We start from the raw sequence: 23,724 nt of genomic DNA, 5'->3' as shown, positions 1-23,724 counted from the left end.
CCCGCCCTCTCTGGCGTGCCATCCAATCACGACGCAAACAGTGTAACTAATATACCGCCCATGCTGACGCGCTGTCCAATCACAGCGTTAGAAGGTTCCTGTTTGCACATAGCACAAAATGTCGAGGAAGTGAACTACACGCAAGTTACGTCACGTTTCAGTTTCCTCACAGCACGGTGTGAAATGTTTGATTGGCCAAAAATTGGAAAAAACAAAAATCTGTCTCTATTTTCCAGAATTGACACTATTTTTGGATCTATTAACTTCTGACAATGAAACAATTAACTTCTGTTAAATACATTATTTATCATCAGGATTTTTTTTTTAATTATTAAGACCCCCATAGACTGCTTTCTTGAGAGAATTAGCACTTCACTGTAGATCTCTGGAGTATATAGAAAAACATATTTCCACAAAAAAAAGTGCACTTCACTGAAATGCTATATATAATTGTACATTTTGTATTTCAAGCTTCAAGTGTGTTCATAGTCTGCAGCAGTATAAAGAGATTTTCATCATTTTGTGTCTTGTGATAAATGGTGTTCTTACTCCACTCACAGTATGAATGAATGATTTAAAAAATACAAGCCGAGTGGGCAAAAAAAACCCAGCTTCTTTGTCTCCGAGGTCATTTTTTATTAATTTATAAAATGTCTGACATTCAAGTATCAAAGTCATCAAGGCACATATTGTACTATGACACATTTTCCATTTTTTCAACAGCATCTCTCATTCAAAGCATTTAACAGCAGCAGAGAAAACATGACACACTCTGGTTTCCAGACCACAGATGGGAAAAAAAAACATGTAGAGAAGTGTTACAATAAAAATTCAAAGAAAACTAAAGATTCATAACAAAAAACAACTCCTTCATATCAGCAGCAGATCATTCTGGCCTACATAAACATGTTAAAAATCAACATAGTCAGGGAAAACTTATTACCCAAATTTAGTGCAAAGTACAAACATAAAGAAAACAAATATTCATGTCATTCTCGAAGCTCCAGTTTGCTGTCTTTGACTCTCCACCTCCAGCGCTGACATCTGTCAGGAGCAGGAACGCAGCGCAGCCACAAACCCGACTCTCTGATTTCTTCTTCAAAGGACACCGTCTTTCTGTCCAGGGTCTCCAAGGTGAAGGCTTTCCCTGAAACCTGGATGACGGATTAGATCATATTATGTGGATTACTGGAGGATGAGAATCAAGACTTGACACTGACTGAAAAGAGCGGCTCGTTTATTTCGGACAGTATGCCTGTAGCATTACCTGATCACTGATTCCAATAGCAACGTGTCCCACTTTGACCTGCCGACGTTCACGGATCCTCAGACACTCGCCCTGCACATTCTCGATCCAGATGTCAACACCTGCACGGAGCATCAGAGCAGTAAATAATGGACACAGACGTGAACAAGCGTTGCATAACACGACGGCGGCGCACAGTTCTGCATCTTACCATCAAAGCAGTGCGAGGAGGGCGGGTTAGCTGAGGCTAACCACTCCATGTGCGCGTCCGTCTGACTGTTACAGGAGGAGAAGACTCCAGAACTCAGATCGTCCGAGGAGTGATCCTGACAAAATGAAGAAACAGTTTTTTTTTTATTTAGTCTCTTTCACTGAATCCACAGTGTGACTGCATTGAATGATTCACACTTTATCTGAGGCATCCAGCTGTGACGAGTCAGAGCAGCTGAAACAGGACGGAGGGTCATCTCGAGGTTCAGGGGACGGGGTCTGGACTACGGTGCCTTTAGCTACATCTAGGGAGAGAAAAACATGTCAGAAATTAACAGCATCCCCTCAAAGGGACAAAACCAGTGATGTTTTTTAAACATTTTAAAAACTTAAACCCATTGATGTCGACATCAGTGAGCACCTATCAAGACTCTTCTGGATGGACAACTCTCGCTGTTTGAGACAGGAGTGGATCCAGGGAATGGTACCGGCAACCTCCCTTCATATTGAATCAATCACCCCCCTAAATCCTGTTAAAATGAGTAACTTGAGCTGTGTTGCAACAGGCAGCGAGCGTTCTAGTTATTTCAATGTAAAACATTTCCTTTTGTGTGACTGCAGACAAACAGACTTTTTTTGTGTGTCTGCCACATACTCCATGGCACCCCTGCATAAGTCAGTGCCCGAGTTTGTGCCACCCCAGTCGATAAAGCCTGAGGAGAAGGGATAAATAACTCCTGACCCCCTTTAATGCGTTTTAAAGGCATTTTTAGCGAGCATCATGTCTCTCTTTTCATCTTTCTGGTTTCAGAAACGTCTTTTCAGCTTTTGCGATATCTTTGACGTTCCCAGTGATCCATCGAGACAGACTGACTTTGAATATGTAAAGACATAAAGTATAGTGTTTAATGTCTGCTAAAGTTTTGCCTGTGACATGTTTGTTTGAAAGGCTGTGACTCTAACTATGCACAGCGTGTTCGTCCCCGCTGGGTGTACATTACAGCTTCTGTATTCTTAACCTCCTAATTTATTCATAACACGCGGGACATATCTGACAGAAGAACAGTGGTTTCAAATCCTCTGGGGCTTACCAAGCAGCCAGTGTTGACTGGTGAAATGAATACAGCAGCCCATAACTCCCAGTTGTGATGTAAATATTTGACTGAAAGAGCGTTCAACTGGTTCAGCATTACGATGACATTGTTTGATTTATGTTGGCGGTTGAGATGAGTCATACATGAAGCCACTCATTCAACAGTATGTTCTGAGTCAAAACAAGGTGCATACTTTACCCACAATGCAACTCAGCCGGCAGCAGTTGTTAGACTCGTGGCTAATATAGCCGAGAGAAGCAGCGAGCTGCACAGCTTTGGAAATCTGACAATAACTCTCTGAAATCTGAAAACACAACATTATTTTTTCTCAGTTTGGTTCGTCTACCTCAGACCGACTCAAAGAGTAAAACTGATGGTTTCTATTTAAAAAACAAAAAGTAAAAAAAAAGTATCCCGATCCTTTGAAATATCTTGAAATGTGCAGCAAAGAGAAAAAGCTCGACACTAACTCAGAAGCCACAAAACCACTGAAACAGCCACATTTCTCACTCAGACATTTGGTGCGTTCCAGTTCATCTTGAAAGTCCGAAACGTCAACCAGTGGCGCTCTCTAAAGTGGAAACACGAGTTTCTGCATCCAGGCCAGTAATACTGCTTCTACAGGAAGTCCGACTGAGCTGATGTGAGAACCCAGCAGGATGTAAACAGGAGAATTCACAAGCAGAGACTGTCTGCATGTGAGCATTTTATCTCCTTGCAGGGCAGTCCTCCGGAATATTTTCTACAAATGTTCCGGATTGCATGTCAGAAAACGGCTTTACAGAAATGTCGCTGAACCAGGTGCATGACAGATATTCAAGACTTGTATAGCAGGTCAACACATTTGTAAACAAATCCTGTTTGACCCCTGCTGAGCAGTTTTCATGACACAGCGTTTTTCATGACTCACCATCTCGAAGGTATTCCAGCTCCGGCTCTGATCCCCATGACTCATCGTTTGTCATTTGGCCTTTTTGCAGCAAAGGGAAAAGGCCTTTGAGAGCACGGAGGTACTCTGAAGTTATAGAAGACTCCCAATCTTCATCATCAGCGTACTCCTCCTCTTCGTCTCCTTCCTCTTCCCAATCCCCCTCATAGTCCCCGTCAGCCTTCAGCCACTTTTCCTGATCATACTCCTCCTCTCCCATGTATATATCCTCATCTGAGTCCGAGCAGGAGTCCCAGTCCTCTTCACCAGCAGCATAATCATCCTGCAGTGTTTTCGGCTGAGAGTCCCAATCTCTCGCGTCTGGAGCAAAGTCGTCGTCTGAGTCACCATGTTTTGAGTCGTTGCTGTCCTCGTCCACTGCCGTGGTTCTCCAAGGACTCACCCAGTACATCCCAGCTGCTGATGGTTTGGTTGGGTTGGCGTGGATCCCAGCTGACAAAGAGCATGACTTCTCCTCGTTCTGCTTCTTGCAGTGAAACAGCTTCTCACAGGCACTCGTAATGGACCAGGGACTCAGACCTCCAACTGTGGAGAAAATATTATTAGAGTGTGCTGAGCTGCAGATTACAGTGATTTATTCACACTCAGTTTGTCTGATCACATGAGTCTGTCTATAGTTCCTGTAAAGAATCAGGGCTGGCTGAATGATTCAATCAGCTGAGGAGTTCTGCAGGGATCATCCCTCGGCCCTCCTTCATTTCAGATAGATCTTTATATTAAGATGGACTGAGCAACACGAATGAACAGACAGTGTATTTATATCGATCTCATAGCACAATAATAATTAATAAAATAAATAATGCTTGTAAATGTATCACGCTGACCAGCTCTGAGGGCCTTGGTGGTTTTCTTCCTGAGCTCCTTTGCTGACGCTCGTCTGTCTGGATCTTTCTGGAGTCCGGCTCTGAACACTTTGGCTGTGAAGTTGTTGCAGTTGGACGGCACCTCCCACAGCGGCGGAGGCTCGTTGACAATCTGAGAAAAAAAAAAAAAAAAACATGTGTGAACACCTTAATGTGTTACACTGTGAAAAAATATGAAGCTTTACAATGACAATAAAGAGGATTGTCACCTGCAGACAAAGTGGGTGGGAGTAGTAGCGTATCCACGGTTGGCAGCCGTTGAGCATGTGCAGGAGCATGCAGCAGCTGCTCCACACGTCAGCTTTGGCACACAGTCGATCCCCTCGTGCCACCTCGGGGGCCATATGGCTCTCCGTACCTGGGAAGGCAGCGCCTGCATGGCAATTCATTACATTTAATTTCTTGTCTTTTACCTCTTTATAACATCACCATCTCTTCCTGTGCTTGACTGCTTCTCAAGCTCAACTCAAGCTGCTGATTTCTCTCAGTAAAAAAAGGACAAATGTCATCATTGTATATGTGTTTGTAGGGTAATAGGGTAACGCTGTCTTCTCTTTATATTATAGAATGTATTCAAGTAACCTGGTGTTTTAATGTCATCAATCAGTTTGTGCTGACTTTATTAGACCACTCACCCCTGAACGCCCTGCTGCTCCAGCCGCTGTCATCGAGAGTCTCTGAGAGACCAAAGTCACAGAGGAATGTGTCCCTGCAGTCTGCAGACAGCAGCACATTGTCAACTGGAATTAAATCAACACACAGGATTTAGAGAGACCGCTTGTTTTCACTGCCTGAAACAGATGAGTGAGAAACCAGGGGGCTGTCGGGGGGGTAGCCTCTGAACAGCCGCCTGAAGGTGACACAAGGTAGCATCCTTAAAAACACTCTTTTTAAAACGACACGATAGGATTAGACGGGATCATTTGATGCTCCGAGAAAACTCTGAAGTTAAAAAAAAAAAGGGGCCTAATTTGGATGAACCCCTCCTCCTCAAACCTCTCAGCAGGGATTACACAGTGTCAGTTCAGGATTAGCTACCGAACACTGAGGATGCTATCTGACTGTAAAACTAGCCAGAGGCTTCACTGAGCTCCTTTTCTTCCAGGATAACATCAAATCATCAGTCACAGGAAAATGTAACCCCAGTGAGGTGAAACGTGGAGAACGCTCGTTCTGAAACGCAAAATGAACATTTTCGGCATGCGAAAGTTTTGCATGCAAACGAGGTATTCTCAGGTAGCTTGTCTTGAGTAAACACACGAGATAACCTGCAGGCGAGGAGAAGCAGGAGGAGGAGTCCAGTCTGAATGTTGTGTTTACAAGCTGCAACCAACAATGCCACTAACTCTCCCTGTCAGCCGCGGGTTCACATCCTTCTGGCTCTGTTTGGGTCTCCACCACCTCCCGTCTCTGTTATGGCTGATATACTGATATCTGATATCTGTAGCCAGACGTCCATTTTATAGCAGGTAATGTTAAGTAGTTTATCTGAGCTGCTTCGGCTGGAAACAACACTGAGAGGGAATGTCGAGGGTTTAAAACCAAAACAAAGAATTGAAAGATGCTAAAGGGAACTACGGAGTTATGACTAAATATTTTGTTGATGCTCAACACTGGAGAATTCCCTCCCTCACACACACACACACACACACACACACACACACACATGTTGTACCTTTGACATCCAGGTGGAGGACCCTTCTGTGGTGCAGGTGTTCTAGCGCCCCCAGTGTCTGATGAAGGTAATGCAGGGCCAAATCTTCAGGGAGCATATCCATCTCTTTTAGCAGCTGAGACAAACACGCTGAGGAGGTTTGGAGAAAACTATTATTTGTTGTTTTATGTGCACTTTAAGTGACGCCGCACCTCAAACTGTACCTGGCTTTAAGTCCATGAAGAGCAGCACATTAAGCCCCTCCCTCACAGCCCCGAACAGCTCGACCACACGAGGAGAGTTCAGAGCGCTCCACGTGCTCACCTCCTCGCTGCTGAAGTGACTCAGAGGGATCTGACATCAACAAAGTGCACAAAAACATCTCAGTAACTCAAACAGCATTTGGCTGCTCGGGACCAGAAGAGTGCTGTTTTTTTGTTTTTAAATCAGTGACTCATCGTTTCTTGGCTCACCCTTTTGGCAGCACATTTGAACCCCGACTTTTTGTCCTGAACGCACAACACGTCACCGTACGAGCCGTTCTGTATGTGATGAAGAACACAGTACTCCTCTCCCTCTCTGTACTGACAGCTGTGGGGCTGAAGTTGCTGTGGGAGACAAAAAGACACGCAGCGACAGAATCAATGAGAACCACTCTGAGAGAAGCTGCACAGCAGTGTAAGGGTTAATAACTCCGTGGAGACGGCATTTACCGAGGGTTAGGGTTCATTTGATGCTGTTGTGTTTCTACTTGAAAGAAAGAAAGAATGAAAAAAGGATCTGCAGACTGTATTAAACGATCCCCGAAACATTTTGACTCATGAAGATCTGTGCGAGCGAATCGCTGCTTTTAGAACAACGTGACGATCCCTTTTTCATTCTTGCCTTCAGTTTGGCCCCTGTGGAAGCTTTTCTTTGCACGTGTGTGTGTGTGTGTGTGTGTGTGTGTGTGTACCCGCAGGGGCGTGCTCGGATGGGCGGCCAGTGGGTGGCATGAGCCCCACCTTAAAAAAAAATGTGATTGGCCACCCCAGGCGCCGCCTCAAAAATCTTAAACTGCGTTGAAACCATCTAAATGCTCTTTGTTTTTTTAAAGGCGATATCACATTATATCTGTGGGCTGAATGGTGGTGCAGCGGTTAGTTCCTGGTTTGAATCCCCGTCTGTCTGTGTGGAGCGTGCATGCGTGGGTTCTCTCCTGCTTCCTCCCACACTCCAAAGACTTCCTGGTTCGGGGACTCTGAATGATCGTAGGTGTGACTGTGGCTTACAATGCACAATGTAGATTAAAAAAAAGAAGATCTAAACGTCTTACATGGTCAAATAAAAGCCCTTCATTTCCTGGTTTTCTGCCTCTCCAGCCCTTCAGAGTCTGTTTGATTAAATCCACAAAGAAAGGTGAAACGGAGAGCTTCGGCATCTGTGTCACTCTGCCTCTGAGGAAATCCAAAACTGTGTCACTATCACTCGTGTCATCAAAATCAAAGGCATTCTGGGAAATATTCTCAGGGCTGGGCGACTCTGTGGAGTCTGACATTCCCAGCAGGCTTTGCACACGCCCTGTGGAGTCAGAATCGCGCTCAGTGTGGGAGTGAGAGTTAAAGCCGGACACGTTCACCAGGTCAAAGGTCAAGTTTGAGCTCAAGCTGTCTGCGGCGTGTGCGACGTCCTCCGCGCCGCAGGACGAGTCAGACTCGCTCTCATGAGTGCAGATGGATTCAGAGTCCGAGCATGCTCCGTGTTCGGTGCTGGTGGACGTGTCCTCCGTGTCCTCCGATGGAGACACGTCCTCTGACACGTCTGCACGTCTGCAGCCTTCCCGCGCACAGAGCCGCTCGTCTCCTCGACGGCAGGAGTCGGTGAACTGAGGAGGCGGCGGGATGATCTCGGGCGCTGACGTCGTTCCGCGCTCTGCCGACTTGAGCCAATCGATCTCCTGCACCCAGAGGCCGCGGATGATCGGAGGTTCTTCCCCGACCTCCTGGATCTGTCTCCCCAACTTCCTGCGCTGTTTCCTCTGGAGGTGGTGGTGCGGGAGTTTGGCGGCCACGTCGACATCTTCATCCTCCGAGTCACTCATGGGAGCAGCTTCCCTGCTAAGAAACCTGCAAACGAGAGGATGATTGTGACATGTTTGATGTGCTAGCAAACAAACAGTTTGAAATAGCTATTTGAAAGCTAACTATATGAAAGACAATTTGAAGGCACATGAGACAGTCTGAGAAGTTCCCTTTGCTCAGTATTTCATTTCTGACACACGAGAGGGAATCTGTGGATTGCACCGACGGCTACCTGTGCTTTTTCAGCGACTGACACCTTGAGTAAGGGCTCTGTGTTTTTGTGGGGCTGAACTCCTGAAAGTCTTCACCTGGGACACAGAAATGAGACAAATTAGAGCAAAACCGTCACCAGAGTCTGCCAAAGACCCTCACCTATAAAAACAGAAAGATGCATGAGGATAAGAGCGCTGTTTCAGGAAGAATATTTTTTTTTTTCAAGTCCAGGATTAAGACGTGTGTTCTACAGGAGCCTGAAGCGGACATGCACGCACACGTTTGCGTCTCGTGATCTTGAGAGAACAACTCATCTCAACATAACCCTTTTTTATTTTTATTTGCTTGAGACAGTGGGGTTCATTTTTCTGTGCATCCAGAACACTAAACAATCATCTGATCACTGAGATAGTCCTGACCACATCATGCTAACGTCGTCTCTCTACCAATAAAAAAACAATAAATCTACAATCCTACAAATGGGGAATCAAAAGCATCTTTTTTCATCCATATTGGATTTGAAGACAAATAATGACTTGTTGCAGTGCACTCAAAGTAATCACACATTTTGCATTATTTTAAGTGCACATCCTGCAGATAAGAGCGAGTTTTATCTTAGTAGACCTAAAAATCCTCCATGCATGCATCAAGCTCTGTTCCTGCTGTCCTCACAGTCCTCACAGTCCTGTCCTCTTACTCTCTGCCTGAGCCACGATGGACACACAGCAGGGATCCTCCTCGGTCTCTCCCCGCCCCTCGGTGACCACGTGTTTGGCCGTGCCGTGCTGCATCACTCGGCTCAGATGGGGGGCGATGGCCTGGACCAGCGAGTCCTTCTCGTCCTCGCAGCCCTCGCAGCAGTCCTCCTCTTTGCCAAGAAACGTGATTTCAGAGCCTCCGGTGACGATGATGAAGGGGGTGTTGGAGTTAAACATGCGCGGTATGGCCATGTCTCTGTCCCTGTCGGTGTGCATCAAGTGACAACTGGAAGAGAAAAGGGGAAAAAAAACTCTCATGTGTATGAACGACGTGAAAACTGTGAAAGAGTTCGAGGAATGAATTTGATTCTATGATCGTTAATTCAAGACAAGTCAGCTAGCTTAATTCTCTGTTCAGGTCCGCGTTAGACTTATTTGATTTGCAAGTCTGTCATCCATCTACCACGACCTTATTGCTCACGTCATTATTGTTAGATTTAGGATGTTTACTGATGCTACAAGCTAACCTAGAAGCTACAGGACACCGACCCTCAGCTAACCTTTAAAGTTAGCATGCTAATATGCTAACATGTTTGCTTTGGTACGAGACGCTAATAAGCATCAAATGGAAACTTGAATCTTTGCATCCCTCCATGAGGGTTCATCATCTGAGAATTATGAATTTCCTTGTTTTATTTTGCTTATAAATCCAGAACACGTTAAGATGCTTTGACTTATAATAAACGTGGACACACTGATGGAGCAAACATCGGAGTGTAAAGACTCGTCCTCTGGTGGCCCTTTAGGTATCAGCCTATCTAACGGAGGTCTTCCTTCCTCTTCTCCGTCTCCCCGCTCTGCTGATCAGCTGATTTGGGGGCGTTCCCTCTTTAAGTAATCATCCAATCAGATTCAGCCACGACCTCTCTCCACCAATCATCCTGCTGCCGTCACACTTTAAATCTGTCTCTCTGTCTTCCACACTCAGTTTGTGATCCTTGTGACCCTCCTCCGCCAAGGTCACCTCCAGCGACAGGAAACAAGGCGCTTTCAAACATCGGTAAATGGACTTGACCTTGTGTAGCGACTGAAGGTCACACACTGAGGGCTGAGGCTGGAACTTATCCCGTCGTACACATTCATACGCCACCGATGAAGACGCAGGAGCAACGTTAAGGAAGACTCTACCCCAAGGCCACGCCGGACACGTGGCTGCAGGAGCCGGGGATCGAACCCTTGACCTTCTGGTTGAAAGACGGCAAACTCTACTACCTGAGTCACATCCGCCCAAACAGAAACATTCAGCTCTTGAAATGTGTTTGATCACCATACTGCATGAATCCAACCAATAGAATTCATCCTGGAGAAGCAGGATTGGCTGCTCATCATCGGGTTTATTTATTTCATGAACCACGGAGACTCTGCGATGTGATGGTGTTTCAATATGAGTCATCCTCTTGATAAAAAAAAAGGAAGTGTGTTTTATTGGTCAGCATTTTAATGCGATGGCATTTGCGTCGGCGGGGCGTGAATGAACGGACACCAGCCCGCTAAAGGTGAGTATAAATAGCACGCTGAGATTTGGCACGCAGCCGCAGAAGCAGCCGCGTGCTTTCCACTGAGGCCGGCCAGCTGTCTGAGTCTCTCTTCCTCAAAACTCGCCATGTTGACATCTAACGCTGGAGGGATCAAAACACACACACACACACACACACACACACACACACACACACACAGATTGACCCACGCTCGTCCTAAAGTTCACACTGAGGTTGTCATGGCAACCCAATATTGAATATTTTCTGGGGGTTTTTTAAACATCAAACTTCAACAGGAAACATGTTTGACAAATTAAAAATAAAAGATCTACAGCGGCTTTTCAGAATAAAGTTTAACCTCTTCAAATTAAAACTAAAAGATCTACAGCTGCTTTTCAGAATAAATTTTGCCCTCTTCAAATTAAAACTAAAAGATCTACAGCTGCTTTTCAGAATAAAGTTCAACCTCTTCAAATTAAAACTGAAATATCTACAGCTGCTTTTCAGAATAAAGTTCAACCTCTTCAAATTAAAACTAAAAGATCTACAGCTGCTTTTCAGAATAAAGTTTAACCTCTTCAAATTAAAACTAAAAGATCTACAGCTGCTTTTCAGAATAAAGTTCAACCTCTTCAAATTAAAACTAAAAGATCTACAGCTGCTTTTCAGAATAAAGTTCAACCTCTTCAAATTAAAAACTGAAAGATCTACAGCTGCTTTTCAGAATAAAGTTCAACCTCTTCAAATTAAAACTAAAAGATCTACAGCTGCTTTTCAGAATAAAGTTCAACCTCTTCAAATTAAAACTAAAAGATCTACAGCTGCTTTTCAGAATAAAGTTCAACCTCTTCAAATTAAAACTAAAAGAGCTACAGCTGCTTTTCAGAATAAAGTTTAACCTCTTCAAACTAAACTGACGGCTTATTTTAGGACCAATTGTTGTCAGGATGTGCAACATACTGATCTTCCAAACAACACGATGCATTTCTACCTTCACTTCCTGTCTGTGCTGATAGAGAGAGCTCCTCCCGTGTAAAACAGGCCGACTGACGCTGTGGATTAAAGTTGCATCCAAGTGAAAGTCGACACCATCAGGACGGGTTACCTGAGGGAGACGATCTGCGGCGGGCGTCCTGTCTCAGGTTCAGGTGAAGTCGCTCTGGTGAGACTTGGAGAAGAAACACAGAAGAAGAAGTTTCCTGCCTCTCTGCTGGTTACATGTCGTGTGTGCCACCGTCTGTAACCTACCGGCTTTCTGCCCCCAGCAGCCTCTGCTGATTGGTCGACCATGTGTGAGTTATGAGTTATGAGATCTTACACCTCAGTCACCCTGCCGCCTGCCCCTCCTCCAAACACCAAACACCCACCTCCCCCCCACACACACACACACACACACACACACAGCAGCCTGTGGACAGATACTGTTCATGCCCTCAGTGACACCTGCAGCCTTCAGACCTTTTAATGTCTTTAAGGCAGAAAGTTCAGGTGATAAATTAGTCTGTTTGAGTGCTCACACACAGCTGCTCCTGGAAATATCAGACAACTTTTTTTTCAGGGGTTTTCTGCAAGTGTGAAACTTTCAATGCCAATAAAAGTATTAGTGCAAGTTAAACAGCTCACATACAGAAACATCGTAGTGTTTGAGTCCCTGAAGAATCAAGCTGTGAGGACGTGTCTACGGATCGTTATATTGGGGATAGAAAGAGGAAAAATAGGAAATTAATTTGTGTGCGTCAACACCTCCGAGGTTAAAGTCGAGTCACACCGCTGCTTCATTTTGACCATGTTCCTTTCAGAGCGTTAAGATGTTGTGTTTCTGCATGAGCAGCTCCACATACACACAAAATCAGACATGCACACACACACAGCGCTGCTCTCCCTCGCTGACTCCACCATCCCATCTCGCCCCTGTAACGCCTCTGAGTCTGAACTACACAAACCAAGTTTCTTTGTGCTGTTAATAAACAGTGACAAACAAAGTGTCTCTGATCTTTGTGGGGGGGGTTTTTCCCCACATTTCTAATCAGATAATAAGAAGTGTGAGTTGTGTAAACTTTGAAAACACACAGATAATGTTCGCTGTTGTTTGTTCAGATGGTGATTGGCAGACGTCCATCCGTCCAGCATCCTCTCCAGCAGCACATTTGTTGCTGAAGTTGACGTCGTCTGGATCTACACATTCCTGTGGGAATTAACCGAATACCAGAAGAGGGAGTGTTAAGTATGTGTGTGTGTGTGTGTGTGTGTGTGTGTGTGTGTGTGTTAGGGTGGAGGTCCCTCTCCTCCCTGGTAACATCTGAACTGGATCAGCTGCTGACCAATAGTGAGGACTTTTTTTGCACACGTCAAAGTCTTTTTGTCACTTCGGTCCTGGGTGCTGTTGGGGGGTCAGGTCTGCTAAACATAGAGCTGAAAATCCTCACCGAGGTTACGCCGCTCCTCCGGGACTCCGCCTCCCACGGAAAACTGACACCTGGACTTCAGTTTGATCAATGAATGAATGATGATCATTCGAGTTCATCAGTTTTTTGTTTTTTTTAAATCTGTGAGGGGTTTGTGTGGTTATGTTGTGAATGTGGCGTAACCTTTGACCTACCAGAAGGTCCTGACTTTATTTCAAAATAAAAGCAGGGTTGAAAGAATAAAACTCTAAATAAAAGCCAAGCAAACAAAAATGTTACATAAAATGTAGAACGTCAACATTTAGAACTCTAACATTACAAAAAAAAAAATTTGGTAATTTATTATTATTGGTAAAAATATACATAATCCGTTAAACAGACCATAAACAGACACTTTCAATTTTAGATAAAGTTCTCACAAATACTAAGATAAATAAAATAAGATATTCTCTTGTGTGCAGGTGAGGCCTGCTGACATTTGAATGTCTCAGGAGAAGACAGTGCTGACCTATAATACACTGAGACTGAAGGTTTATGAAGTAAACAATCGCTCATCCCTCTAAAGGCAGCAGTCTGCATCAAAGGCCTTCACATGAAGTAACCGTCCTTTATGTCCTCGATGAGGGGGGGGGGGGGGCAGGGGGGGGGGGGGGCTCACAGGAACAGAGCGTCTGACCTCATTTAGAGCTGAAGCAGCGTTTCCTCATTGTTCTCCACTCGAGCAGAAGAGAAGAGCCGTCATGTTCGTTTGTGGCCACCAGGGGGCAGACGATGAAATAAAGCTCCCCGATCGCTGCCTGCCAAGTTTGCTGACAGGAAAAGTGGGACACCCCCCCCCCCCCCCCCCCCCCCCCCCACACACACACACACACACACAGCTGTGTCTCCACTCACCACTCTGTGTCGTATTTACTCGGGTCGTCATAATAACTTTCTGATGAATGTGTGTGTGTGTGTGTGTGTGTGTGTGTGTGTGTGTGTGTGTGTGTGTGTGTGTGTGTGTGTGTGTGTGTGTGTGTGTGTGTGTGTGTGTGTGTGTGGAGGGGGAGTAAGAGGATATGGAGGAAGTGAGTGGGCTTGTTGGACATCCTGCCATCTGATAAACTTCAGGGATGACCTCAGTGAATCTAATTATCACAAACACTGAGTGGATATTTAAAGGGACGTTATTTAACTCTTAAACACCCCACACACACCTCCCTCACACAAACACACACACACCCTCATACAAACACAAACACACACACTAAAGTCTGAATCTTAAGACTGAAGAAGGAAAAGGAGAAAGATTTAATGACGACATCCTGAAATGGTGTAGCTTGCTCTCTGTAATCTTTAGAATTTGGACTGCAGTACCAAGTCTAAACACTAGGTGTCCTTTAATGGAATCTTTAGTATTGGAATAACTGCCCAGTTAAAATAGGACATTATTGAGCTCAGAACAACAGCGTCACCTTTTATTGCAAATACAGCCGTTCGTTGTTTCAATACAAAACACATTTAAAGCACGTTGAGCTCCGACTCAGAGAAAGTGCAGCTGAAACTGTTTGATTACAGGAGACGTTTTTAATTGTGGTAAAATCAAGTTTAGCAATAAAACAAAAAAACAAAACAAAAAAAACAACGTAGCATTGAAATTGTAAAACACTGTATGGCTGCTTTACATGACATTTTCCTTCACAGTTTGATAAAACCTTTAAATTAACCACAAATACACTTCATCATAAAACCAGATCAGCTTCACTTTAGAAGAGAAGAGCGGCTTCCTCAAGAAACAACTTCAGTCAATTAGACCCAGTGCTTTTTAGAGAGAGAGAGAGAGAGTAGACCCGGGTCAGGGCGGCCTGTACGTGGAGCTACTACCGTCTGCTTCAAGCCTCCACAACATGAAGCTTTTTAAAGACGTTTTAAGAACAAAACTGCAAAATAAAATAAAAAACAGGGTGTTTTAAAATCTCTTTAATCTGTTTTCTCGAGACAAATTTCACAATTTGTTAAAATGACTTTTCCAATCGTTGCGCCTCAGACTCGTGCTAGCTTCATTGAGTTTCTCTACTGTGAAACTCTTTTAACCTTCATTAACTCACGACCCACGTTGCACATCAGTGGAGAGCACACGGTTAAGAGACGAGACGTCAGAAGGTGGAACTGGATCACAAGATTTTTTTTTTTTTTTTTTTCTCCACATTTTGTTGGCAACAAGAAAAACAGAATAACTCAAAATCAGTCTTGGAAGGATCCTGGCACGGTCGCGTAATTGTAGTGATGATAAATACAGCGTCACATGAAGAGACTCCTGCACGCTCTGCTCAGCTAAAGAGAGGCCGAATGCGTCCGCTCCATTTCAAGGTTTACTCCACACCCCCCCCGCCAAAATAAAATCACGAGTGCAGAAACTTTGTAAATTCATTTCCATAAAGACCGAAGCGAAGTTGGAGTGTAGATGAGTCGATGTGGACCACGCTGAGCTGACTAACTGCAGGATTAAAGTCCGTCTCTGTTAAAGTCTTTCTTGCCGCCCCTGAACGAAGAGTCCCAGGTCAGCGGGGATCGCGGGGTGCAACTCTGAGCCTTCAGGTCGCACGAGAATCCTGCAGGACAGCAGTTCTTTGAGTCCGAGCAGCACACGGCCTGAGGAACAAAAAGAGGAAAAACCACATGAGCCATAAATGTATAAAAAATATATAAAAAGTCAGATGAGCAGCGGAGAGACTCGGACAGGACGAGAGAAATGTCGCTCTCATTTCATCATTCAAATCCCGAGATCTGTGTTGCTGCAAGATTCCCTCCAGGCATGCGAGGAACACAGACGATCACGTGTCATAAATGTTCACATTTCCTGAAGATTCAACCGTTTTAATTCTCAAATCAAATCTGTGCATCCTTCATTAAAACGAGCGTTTAGGAAAAGATGGAGGATGACCTTGGGCGAGGGGCAGCAGGCCCACTCTGTGTCTGAGATCCTGCAGCACGTGTCTCGCCCGGGGCAGTGATACACCCCCGTGGCGTCACATGGTACGTCCGCGTCGTCCTCTGTGGCCGCAGGCTCGGACTGTACCACTCGACTCTGAAGGAGGGCGCTCATGAGGGCGCTCACGTTGCTCTTCTTCTCACACGTCCCGGTGTGCATGTTGCAGGTGTATCCCTGCGGACAGCAGTGCTGGTGGTCGGCACAGCAAACCGCCTGAAGAGCAGAAACCTCAACGTCAATCAAACAGGAGAAGAAGAAGAAGAAACATTTCTCACCTGTTCACCTGCTCACATTAGATTTAGACAGTGATGTCACTATCATTAATCTTAAAGGTCACATGTTCTGTTAAATCCTCTCACTCTAACATGAGTCTCTAGTCTGTCTACAAACCCCCCAATGATGAGAAAAGTCTAAAAATGTGTGCGCAAACAGGCCGTTTGGAGATTTTCCCTTCATGACATCACAAAGGGCAGTAGCCCCTCCCCCAGGTGGGTGACACTCCCACAGCTAGGTGTTTGTTCTGCCCTCTGAGTCTGCCTTCTCACCGTAAACAATAGGATATGGAGCCAGAAAGCAGCGAGTACACCCGAGCCCTTCCAGAGAGGGGGGCGTGGCCAGACACAGCTCATTTACATATTTAAAGCGACAGACACAGAAACGGCTAAAAGCACGGACCTTCACCAGCGGGCAGCAGCCCCACTCTCCGGAGTCCAGCTTGCAGCAGGTCGTTCCTGAAGCGCAGCTGCTCTTGTCGTCACATTTAACGTCCGTGACTGTGGCTGGCTCGGTGAGGGCGCTCACTTTAGTGAACCAGGGGACGACATGAGCGCCCTTAGAGCAGGAGGAGCGGTGAGGCTCACAGGTGTGAGCGCTGGGGCAGCAGTGGTTTCCATCTTTACAGCAGACGGCCTGAAAAAAACAGCAGAGATGACTTCAGAACCCGACACACAGTTTAGCTTATTTGTTCGTGTGTGTGTGTGTGTGCGAGGGCGACAGTCGCCTACGTTTGGCAGAGGACAGCAGCCCCACTTCTGCGTCTTGTCCATGAAGCAGCAGGTCGTGTCCTTCGGGCAGCTGGTCTGGGCGTCACACACGATCCCGACCGGACGACGTGGAGCAGAAACAGCCGGACTGTTCTCCGTGTGCAGAGCCGGGATCTTCTGCAGCCAGGGCAGACTGACGGCTCCGGCTTTATCACACGTCTGCTCCGCTATGTTGCACTTATAGCCTTTTGGGCAGCAGTGCTCACGATCACTGCAGCACACAGCCTGCAAAAAAAAAAAAAAACAGGTTTAAAAATCGCAGGAAATGTCAGATTTTAGAGGAATTAGGAGCCACTGCCTTTTAACTTCTTGAACTTTAAATTTTCGTTAAGATTAGATCATCCTTTATTCGTCTCGCAAGTGGAGACATGTACAGAGTTACAGCAGAAAAAGCCGGATAGCAGAACAAGATCACACAGTGCAAAAAAAAAAAATATATATGCATGTAGAAAAAATATGCATCAAAAAATAATTAAAGAGTAAAATATGCAAAGAATCGGATGCTTTCTGACTCCTTTGTTTAAAGTTTAAATTTGCAATAGCAGCTTGTTTTTCTACTCTGAAAAGATGAAGCACTTTAACATCCTTGACGCCTGTAGCTGCTTCGTATCTCTTTAACTGTTAACAGCCTGAGACGTCACAGCAGCACCCTGCAGAGACCCGTCTGCTCGCACGCACAGCGAAGAGGTCACTGACCTGAGGTAAGGGGCAGCACGCCCACTGTCCAGAGTCTTTCTTACAGCACGTGGTTCCTCCGGGACACATCGTCTGCCTGTCACATTTCTCGTCCCGATCGTCCGAGGTCAGCGCCGACACCTTCTCCACCATCGGGAGGGGCGGCGACAAACCCCACGGGTCGTCGCAGCTCTCCGCCTCCAGGTTGCAGACGGTGCCGTGAGGGCAGCAGTGGACGTGGTCGTCACAGCACACAGCCTGAGAAAGAAAAAAAACACCGGGTTATTGTGTTACCGTCATCGTGAAGCGCACCGCGCTGAGCGACAATAATCTAACATCACCTGAGGCAGAGGACAGCACGCCCAGCCGCCACTCGCCGTCTTGCAGCAGGTGGCTTTTCCCGGACACGATGTGGATTTATCACATCTGCTGTTGTCGGTCGGCAGAGGGAAGGCGGGGACTTTCTCAAGCCAGGGCATGACGGTGCTGCCGGCGGGGTCGTCGCACGTGGAGGCGGCCAGGTTGCAGACGGTGCCGTGAGGACAGCAGTGCAGGTGGTCGTCACAACACACAGCCTGCAGCGAGAAGAAACGACTTCAGGATCATCTGATCGGCAACTTCAAACTAAAACTTCTCTGGTCTGATGAACGCTAGCCTTCATTGTATTGACCCGAGGATGGGTCATTATCATGCATGCGTCTGTGAACATCATCACGTCCGTACCTTTGAGAGCGGACAACACGCCCACTGCCCCTCTGAGGATTTACAGCAGGTGAAGCCGTCAGCACAGGCCACCGAGTCGTTACAGGGAACTGAAACAACTGAAAGACAAACAGAAACTTTATCGTCAGTTTCAAACGGAGCAAAAAGGAAAATAAATAATAAATCCAGCACAAACATCACATTGTCTTCTTCCTATTTATTCTTGGACCAGCTAATTTTCCGTGCAGGCTCTGGCATGAGATCAACTGATAATGCCCTTCTTTCATATTGAATTCAAACTACTTAAAAGGACCAATCAGAGAGCTGCTCTCTTCCTCTGTGATCATGAAGGAAACATGCCGTGTTGCAGCTTCTCTGGCTCTTGCCTTTAGAATTGTCTGCAGCGTTGATCTCGATGATCTCGGTGGCGTCTCTGTGGGGCGACACGCAGGCGCTGTGGACGAGGTCACACTCTGTCCCTGCAGGACAACAGTGGATGTGATCTGAGCAACACACGGCCTGAAGAAAAAAAAAACAAAGACAGACATATTTGAACTTGTGTGAATAAACATGTTTGGGCCACAGTTTCTGAAAAGTGGAGCAGGCAGAAGACAGAAGACATCATTGGGGGGTTTGGAGACAGACTGGAGACACATGTTAGAGGAACATGGAGGACAGGATTTATCCGTTACTCACATCAGGCATCGGACAGCAGCCGTACGAGCCGCTTGTCAGCTGACAGCATGTGGTCTGGTCCGGACACACTGAAGTCTTGTCTGGACAGTCGACTGTCGGAACGATAAAAACACACGCCACGTTTGTTTTTCTAAAATGTTTCAAACTTATTTTCTAATTTTTTTTTTTCTTCTTCTTCTTTCTTTTATCTGCACTTTTCTCCTCACCGTCTTTAGGGGCGGCGGCCATCTTCTTCAGCAGAGGGAGCTGCACCTCGCCAGACTTGCAGACACCACTCTCAAGGTCACATATTGTGTTGCTAGGGCAACAGTGGACGTGATCGCTGCAGCACACGGCCTGCACATGATCAAAAAAAACAAAAACAGGCGCAAACTTGGAGTTAAAGACACTTATTACAAACACATGCATGAATCGACTAAATATTCAGATTTAATTTCATTTAGAGCAACGTCGTGTGAAGTCGAGTTTCTCCTGCGATTAGAGAAGAATACAGTTTGTTGTTTCGGCAGCAGCAGCTGAGAGACAGTTTTCCGGCCTCGTGCTCGCTCTCCATCTCTTCCTCCAACAAAGTCCTCGGTGTTCTCCTCACCTCGTTACAGAGCAGGACACATGAGGGTCTTTATGCCCGAGTGAGCGTGCAGGACGTCGGCGCTGTTAAAACCCGTTGATGCATAAGGTTACTCTCACTTATCATTCAGTCAAGCCGTTATCGATACGGCGTTCGAGGTCGAGGAGGCTGGAGCTGAGCTGTCATTGGGTGAGAAGCGGGGTTACACTGCGGACAGTTCAGAGTCAGCAGGTAAGCTGAGCAGCACGTGATTGGACTGTGGGAGGACGCCGGAGGGAGCCCACGCCATGCACGCCATAAATCCTGGCTGTGAGGCGAGCCCACTAACACGTCGAGTGCACCCAGAACAAACTTTAAGTTATCGTAAAACTACTGCCCAGCTATCAAAAAGGAGGAAATGAAGAAACGATGACCAAATCAGATTTGAACACACGGCTGTTTTGATTGGCTCACAGGTTGACTTCACCTCTTGATATGGGCAGCAGCCGTAGTCTCCGCTGGCCAACAGGCAGCAGGTGTACTGATCGGGGCAGCTGCTTCTTCCACCTGGACAGGTGACGGCAGAGACGGCAGAGGCTGCAGCAGCACATGAAGACAGAAAGCAGGTCAGACGGAGGAGATTATTGGTACTTTCTATCCAGCGGTGCTTCCTCACCTGTGGCGTTGTCCCTCCTCCTGGCAGGTATTTTCTGCAGCATGGGGACGGACTGGAGCGAGGCGGACACGCACCTCGAGTGAGCGACGTCACACTTTGTTCCCTCCGGACAACAGTGGAGTTTATCCTCGCAACACACCGCCTGCAGAGAGAGAGAGAGAGAGAGAGAGAGAGAGAGAGAGAGAGAGAGAGAGACCGTCAGTGTCACGACGAAGCAGCAGGAGCAACCCGGGGTCAAGCGTCTCGCCCGAGGAGACGTCGGACATGACGCTGCAGGAGGCCGGGGATCGAACCCTCCAACTACGAGCAGAAGACTGTGTGACATCATGTCTGTTGACGTGAGAGTGTTTGAGGTTGGCGTTGATGATGCGGAGGTCATTATAGATATATGGACGTCACCTTCACTAACGGACAGCAGCCCCAGGAGCCGTCCAGCAGCTCGCAGCAGGTGGTGTCGTCCGGACACTCCGACGCCTTGTCCGGACACATGACCGCTTTCACCCGCTCCTCGAGCTGAAACATCGCAGACACGTTCCATGAATACCAATGACGCACACGCACACACACACAAAATAATCAGCATGCCGGTGGAAGATTCTCACTTTCTGTCTCACAAATAAAAAGTCAAATTTACAGCAACGTTAAAAGACTCTCATTTGAAAGTTTATTTAACAGACAGAACGTTAATAAACTGATATTTGATTAAAGATTTATTATCGGAGAGAGAACGAGGGAGGAGCTGAGGGTCTGGACGACCGAAGGAAAAATACCTGAGGGACGAGCAGAGCCTGTCTGCTGGGAACTCGTCTGATCCAGGGCAGAGAGACCGTCTTGTTGACACATCTGGAGTGAGCCAGATCACAGATGGTTCCCTGGTAGCAGCAGTGGAGGTGATCGGAGCAACACTCGGCCTGTCGGGGGGGATTCAGAGGATTCAAACTCGGCCTCGTCTCAGCCTCAGACTGGGCGGATTCTGGATTCTAAATCAAGACTGGCTGATGCTTTTCCATCATGACTGTGATTAGAAGGAAAACTTTAAATCATGCAAAATTTGAGTTTTATACCCCGGTTACATCCACGACTTTCTCAGTGTTGCGCTTTAAGTGAGTGACACGCCCCTCCTCGTCTTGCTCTGACCTCGCCTCACTTCTGCCCTCCAGGTCTCGTCTCGCTCTCTGCTATGCCTCGGTCTAAAATGCAAAACTGCTCAAAGCAGAGACCAGCAGGAAACGCCAGATCGGATTCTCCTTCGCCAAACAAATCCTTCGTCCTAAATCAGTCGTGCGGGTCAAAGTGTATCTGTGTGGGATGTTTTTGCTCACGCACACACATCGTCATGTAACTGTGATGTCGGCCTTCATACATGTGTCAGTCATGCATAACGTATTTACCTTGTGCGTGACCGTGACAGCTGTTGCAGTATGTTAGGTATGTGTGGCGTTTGAACTGAAGCCCTCTGTAATGATGCTACAGCGTCTGAACCAGCGGCTGCCTCGTCTGCAGAGAGCTCTTGTGTAAGTGACAGTTTGAAAACTCACATGAGGAAGTGGGCAGCATCCGTACCCTCCCACGGTGTTCTTGCAGCAGGTGTTTTTGTCCTCACACATGCCTCCATCGGGGCAGACGAGCGCCGTGCCGAGGCCCAGCAGAGCCAGGAGCAGGACCGCCGTCTGCACAGTCTGAAACACGAGGAGGGGAGAGGTGAAAAACACCATGTTGATCCTGAACAGGCCTTATCTAATCTTTCAGCTTTCTCTTCAGCTCTCGAGAACAGAGCTGACACAAAGAGGCTGCAGCTGAGCAAACACACGAGCTGATTAACCGGATTTCAACACCAAAACAAAAACGCAGATTCTGAAAAGTCCACGTCCCCTTTATGTTTGTGAACTCGGTTATCTGAGGCTTTTTAAAAAAAAAAAAATCAAAATCCATCCGTGCACAAAGCCCTCAGTCACCTCGTTAATGTTTCACTCAGGTACGAGGAGAGTCACTTTGCAGCGAACTTTTCTGAATCCAGACGAGGTTCAAACGGACGCACGAGGAGATCAAACCGTGACGCTTTTGGTGTTTTGCTGAAAATCTATTACAAAAGGCTTTTTAATCAAGAGTTAATCTCGCTTTCTTTGGGTTTATTTGGAGGTCTGGCAGATTTGCGGAGGCGGCTCATTCCTTCAGGGTTTAACAGACGTTTGTGATACAGGGAGAGGTTGCGACATAAAAAGGGAGGAATTCATCTGTTGTGGGCAAAAAGCAGCAAAAACACAGAGTAACTTTAAAAGCTGTTTGCTGTGTTATACAATTCAGTTGTATTTTTTCTTTTTATTATCAGCTGCTTATTTTAGATTACTAATAAAATATGAAAACTTAGTCAGAGGTTTTTAAATAAATGTGTTTGTTTGTGTGGGCATGCATGTTTATGAATCATTATTATATACACTTTCCTCTTCTTTCAGAGTGACTCATACAAACCTTTTCTCCTCTTTATCCGGATGAATGTTTTTTATGAATTTTTAATTTTCACGTTAGTCGGATTTTCTATCATTCTTGTCATTTTCTTTAAAAAACCTTAATTATGTTTAAATTAAAACAAGTGGTTCGTACACATTTATGTTCACTTCTGTCCTGTGACAGTTCAAACAGGGACCAATTAAAAAAGTACATAAAGACGTGTTTTCTTTAATGAGCATCCAAGTACAAATCTGCAGACTAACTACAGCTTTAATAAAAACAATAAATTAAAATAAAAATGTAGTTTAGAGAAGCAGGAAATAAAAAATACTCAATTAAAAAGTAAAAATAAATTGTGTTGAATGAGTTAATAATTATTCAGCCTGCTTGTATAATAAGGATAAATATTTAATAAATGTTAATGAGAGTATTTTACCATGATCTGCAGGTGGATTGAGCTCTGTTGTTATGAACAAAGAGCACTGTGCTGCATGCTCCTCTTTACAACCTAACAAACAACAAAAACAACATTAGTCACAAAGGCAGGCTGTAAGAAATCATGATAATCTCTTTAAGACACAAAGCAAGACGCGTTTAGAAACATTACAACACTTGACACTAAAAGAAATTAACTTTAAGAGCAGGGTTTGACTGAGAGCTGCGTGCTAGCTGGAAGCTAACTAATACAAATAAGTGAGCTTAGCAAGCTAGGTGGCTAACCGGTTAGTGTTTCTTCTTCGTGGGAAACTCGTGGAGTGGTTTTTTCTTACCTGTCAGGTGTGGCGCAGTCACATCAATGTCTTCGGCTGTAAAGCGGCTTACACAAAAAAAACACCTTCACAGCACACAAGAATGAGATTTCTGTTTTTTCTTTCCTCAAGCTCGCGAGCGATCACATGACACAACTCCCCACGTGACTCAGCAGCTCACATTTAAAGAGACAGTACAGCTGAAGCGGCTGCAGGATGCGTTGGTCACACGCCTGTTATAAGTCATGTATGTATTGGACTGTGTGCACATGTAATTACTGATTATG

The 23,724-nt window shown here is 45.9% G+C and overlaps 2 protein-coding genes across 5 annotated transcripts; both read right to left on the bottom strand.

Moving 5' to 3' along the window:
- Positions 1–637: 637 nt before the first annotated feature.
- Positions 638–11,816, bottom strand: map3k14b (mitogen-activated protein kinase kinase kinase 14b). 2 transcript variants are annotated; one of them, XM_079372504.1, is made up of 15 exons: positions 11,631–11,816; positions 8,987–9,273; positions 8,309–8,384; positions 7,332–8,121; positions 6,490–6,624; positions 6,241–6,370; positions 6,038–6,166; positions 4,998–5,102; positions 4,572–4,735; positions 4,324–4,474; positions 3,461–4,024; positions 1,655–1,761; positions 1,458–1,572; positions 1,268–1,368; positions 638–1,154 (listed from the first exon to the last, which is right to left on the bottom strand). In XM_079372504.1, the coding sequence occupies exons 1-15, from the start codon at positions 11,813–11,815 to the stop codon at positions 990–992; spliced, it is 3,204 nt and encodes a 1,067-aa protein (XP_079228630.1). In that variant the 5' UTR covers position 11,816; the 3' UTR covers positions 638–989. The 2 variants fall into 2 exon arrangements, with proteins under 2 accessions (XP_079228630.1, XP_079228631.1); XM_079372505.1 differs by lacking the exons at positions 638–1,154; positions 1,268–1,368; positions 1,458–1,572 and adding an exon at positions 2,749–2,854 and having other exon boundaries at positions 1,689–1,761.
- Positions 11,817–14,373: 2,557 nt separating this feature from the next.
- grnb (granulin b) lies at positions 14,374–23,655 on the bottom strand. 3 transcript variants are annotated; one of them, XM_079333654.1, is made up of 17 exons: positions 23,459–23,652; positions 23,125–23,196; positions 21,779–21,919; positions 21,011–21,151; positions 20,640–20,753; positions 20,241–20,382; positions 20,052–20,161; positions 19,224–19,353; positions 19,018–19,109; positions 18,708–18,840; positions 18,343–18,440; positions 17,961–18,194; positions 17,641–17,877; positions 16,906–17,169; positions 16,577–16,810; positions 15,854–16,114; positions 14,374–15,561 (listed from the first exon to the last, which is right to left on the bottom strand). In XM_079333654.1, the coding sequence occupies exons 2-17, from the start codon at positions 23,125–23,127 to the stop codon at positions 15,415–15,417; spliced, it is 2,481 nt and encodes an 826-aa protein (XP_079189780.1). In that variant the 5' UTR covers positions 23,128–23,196; positions 23,459–23,652; the 3' UTR covers positions 14,374–15,414. The 3 variants fall into 3 exon arrangements, with proteins under 3 accessions (XP_079189780.1, XP_079189781.1, XP_079189782.1); XM_079333655.1 differs by lacking the exon at positions 17,961–18,194 and having other exon boundaries at positions 23,459–23,655; XM_079333656.1 differs by lacking the exons at positions 17,641–17,877; positions 17,961–18,194 and having other exon boundaries at positions 23,459–23,653.
- Positions 23,656–23,724: the final 69 nt, after the last annotated feature.

This window comes from Symphodus melops, assembly GCF_947650265.1.
Source record: "Symphodus melops genome assembly, chromosome: 21".
In the NCBI taxonomy this organism is placed as follows: domain Eukaryota; kingdom Metazoa; phylum Chordata; class Actinopteri; order Labriformes; family Labridae; genus Symphodus; species Symphodus melops.
Note: the sequence above shows the minus strand (reverse complement) of the source record. Positions and strands in the feature narration are given on the sequence as shown.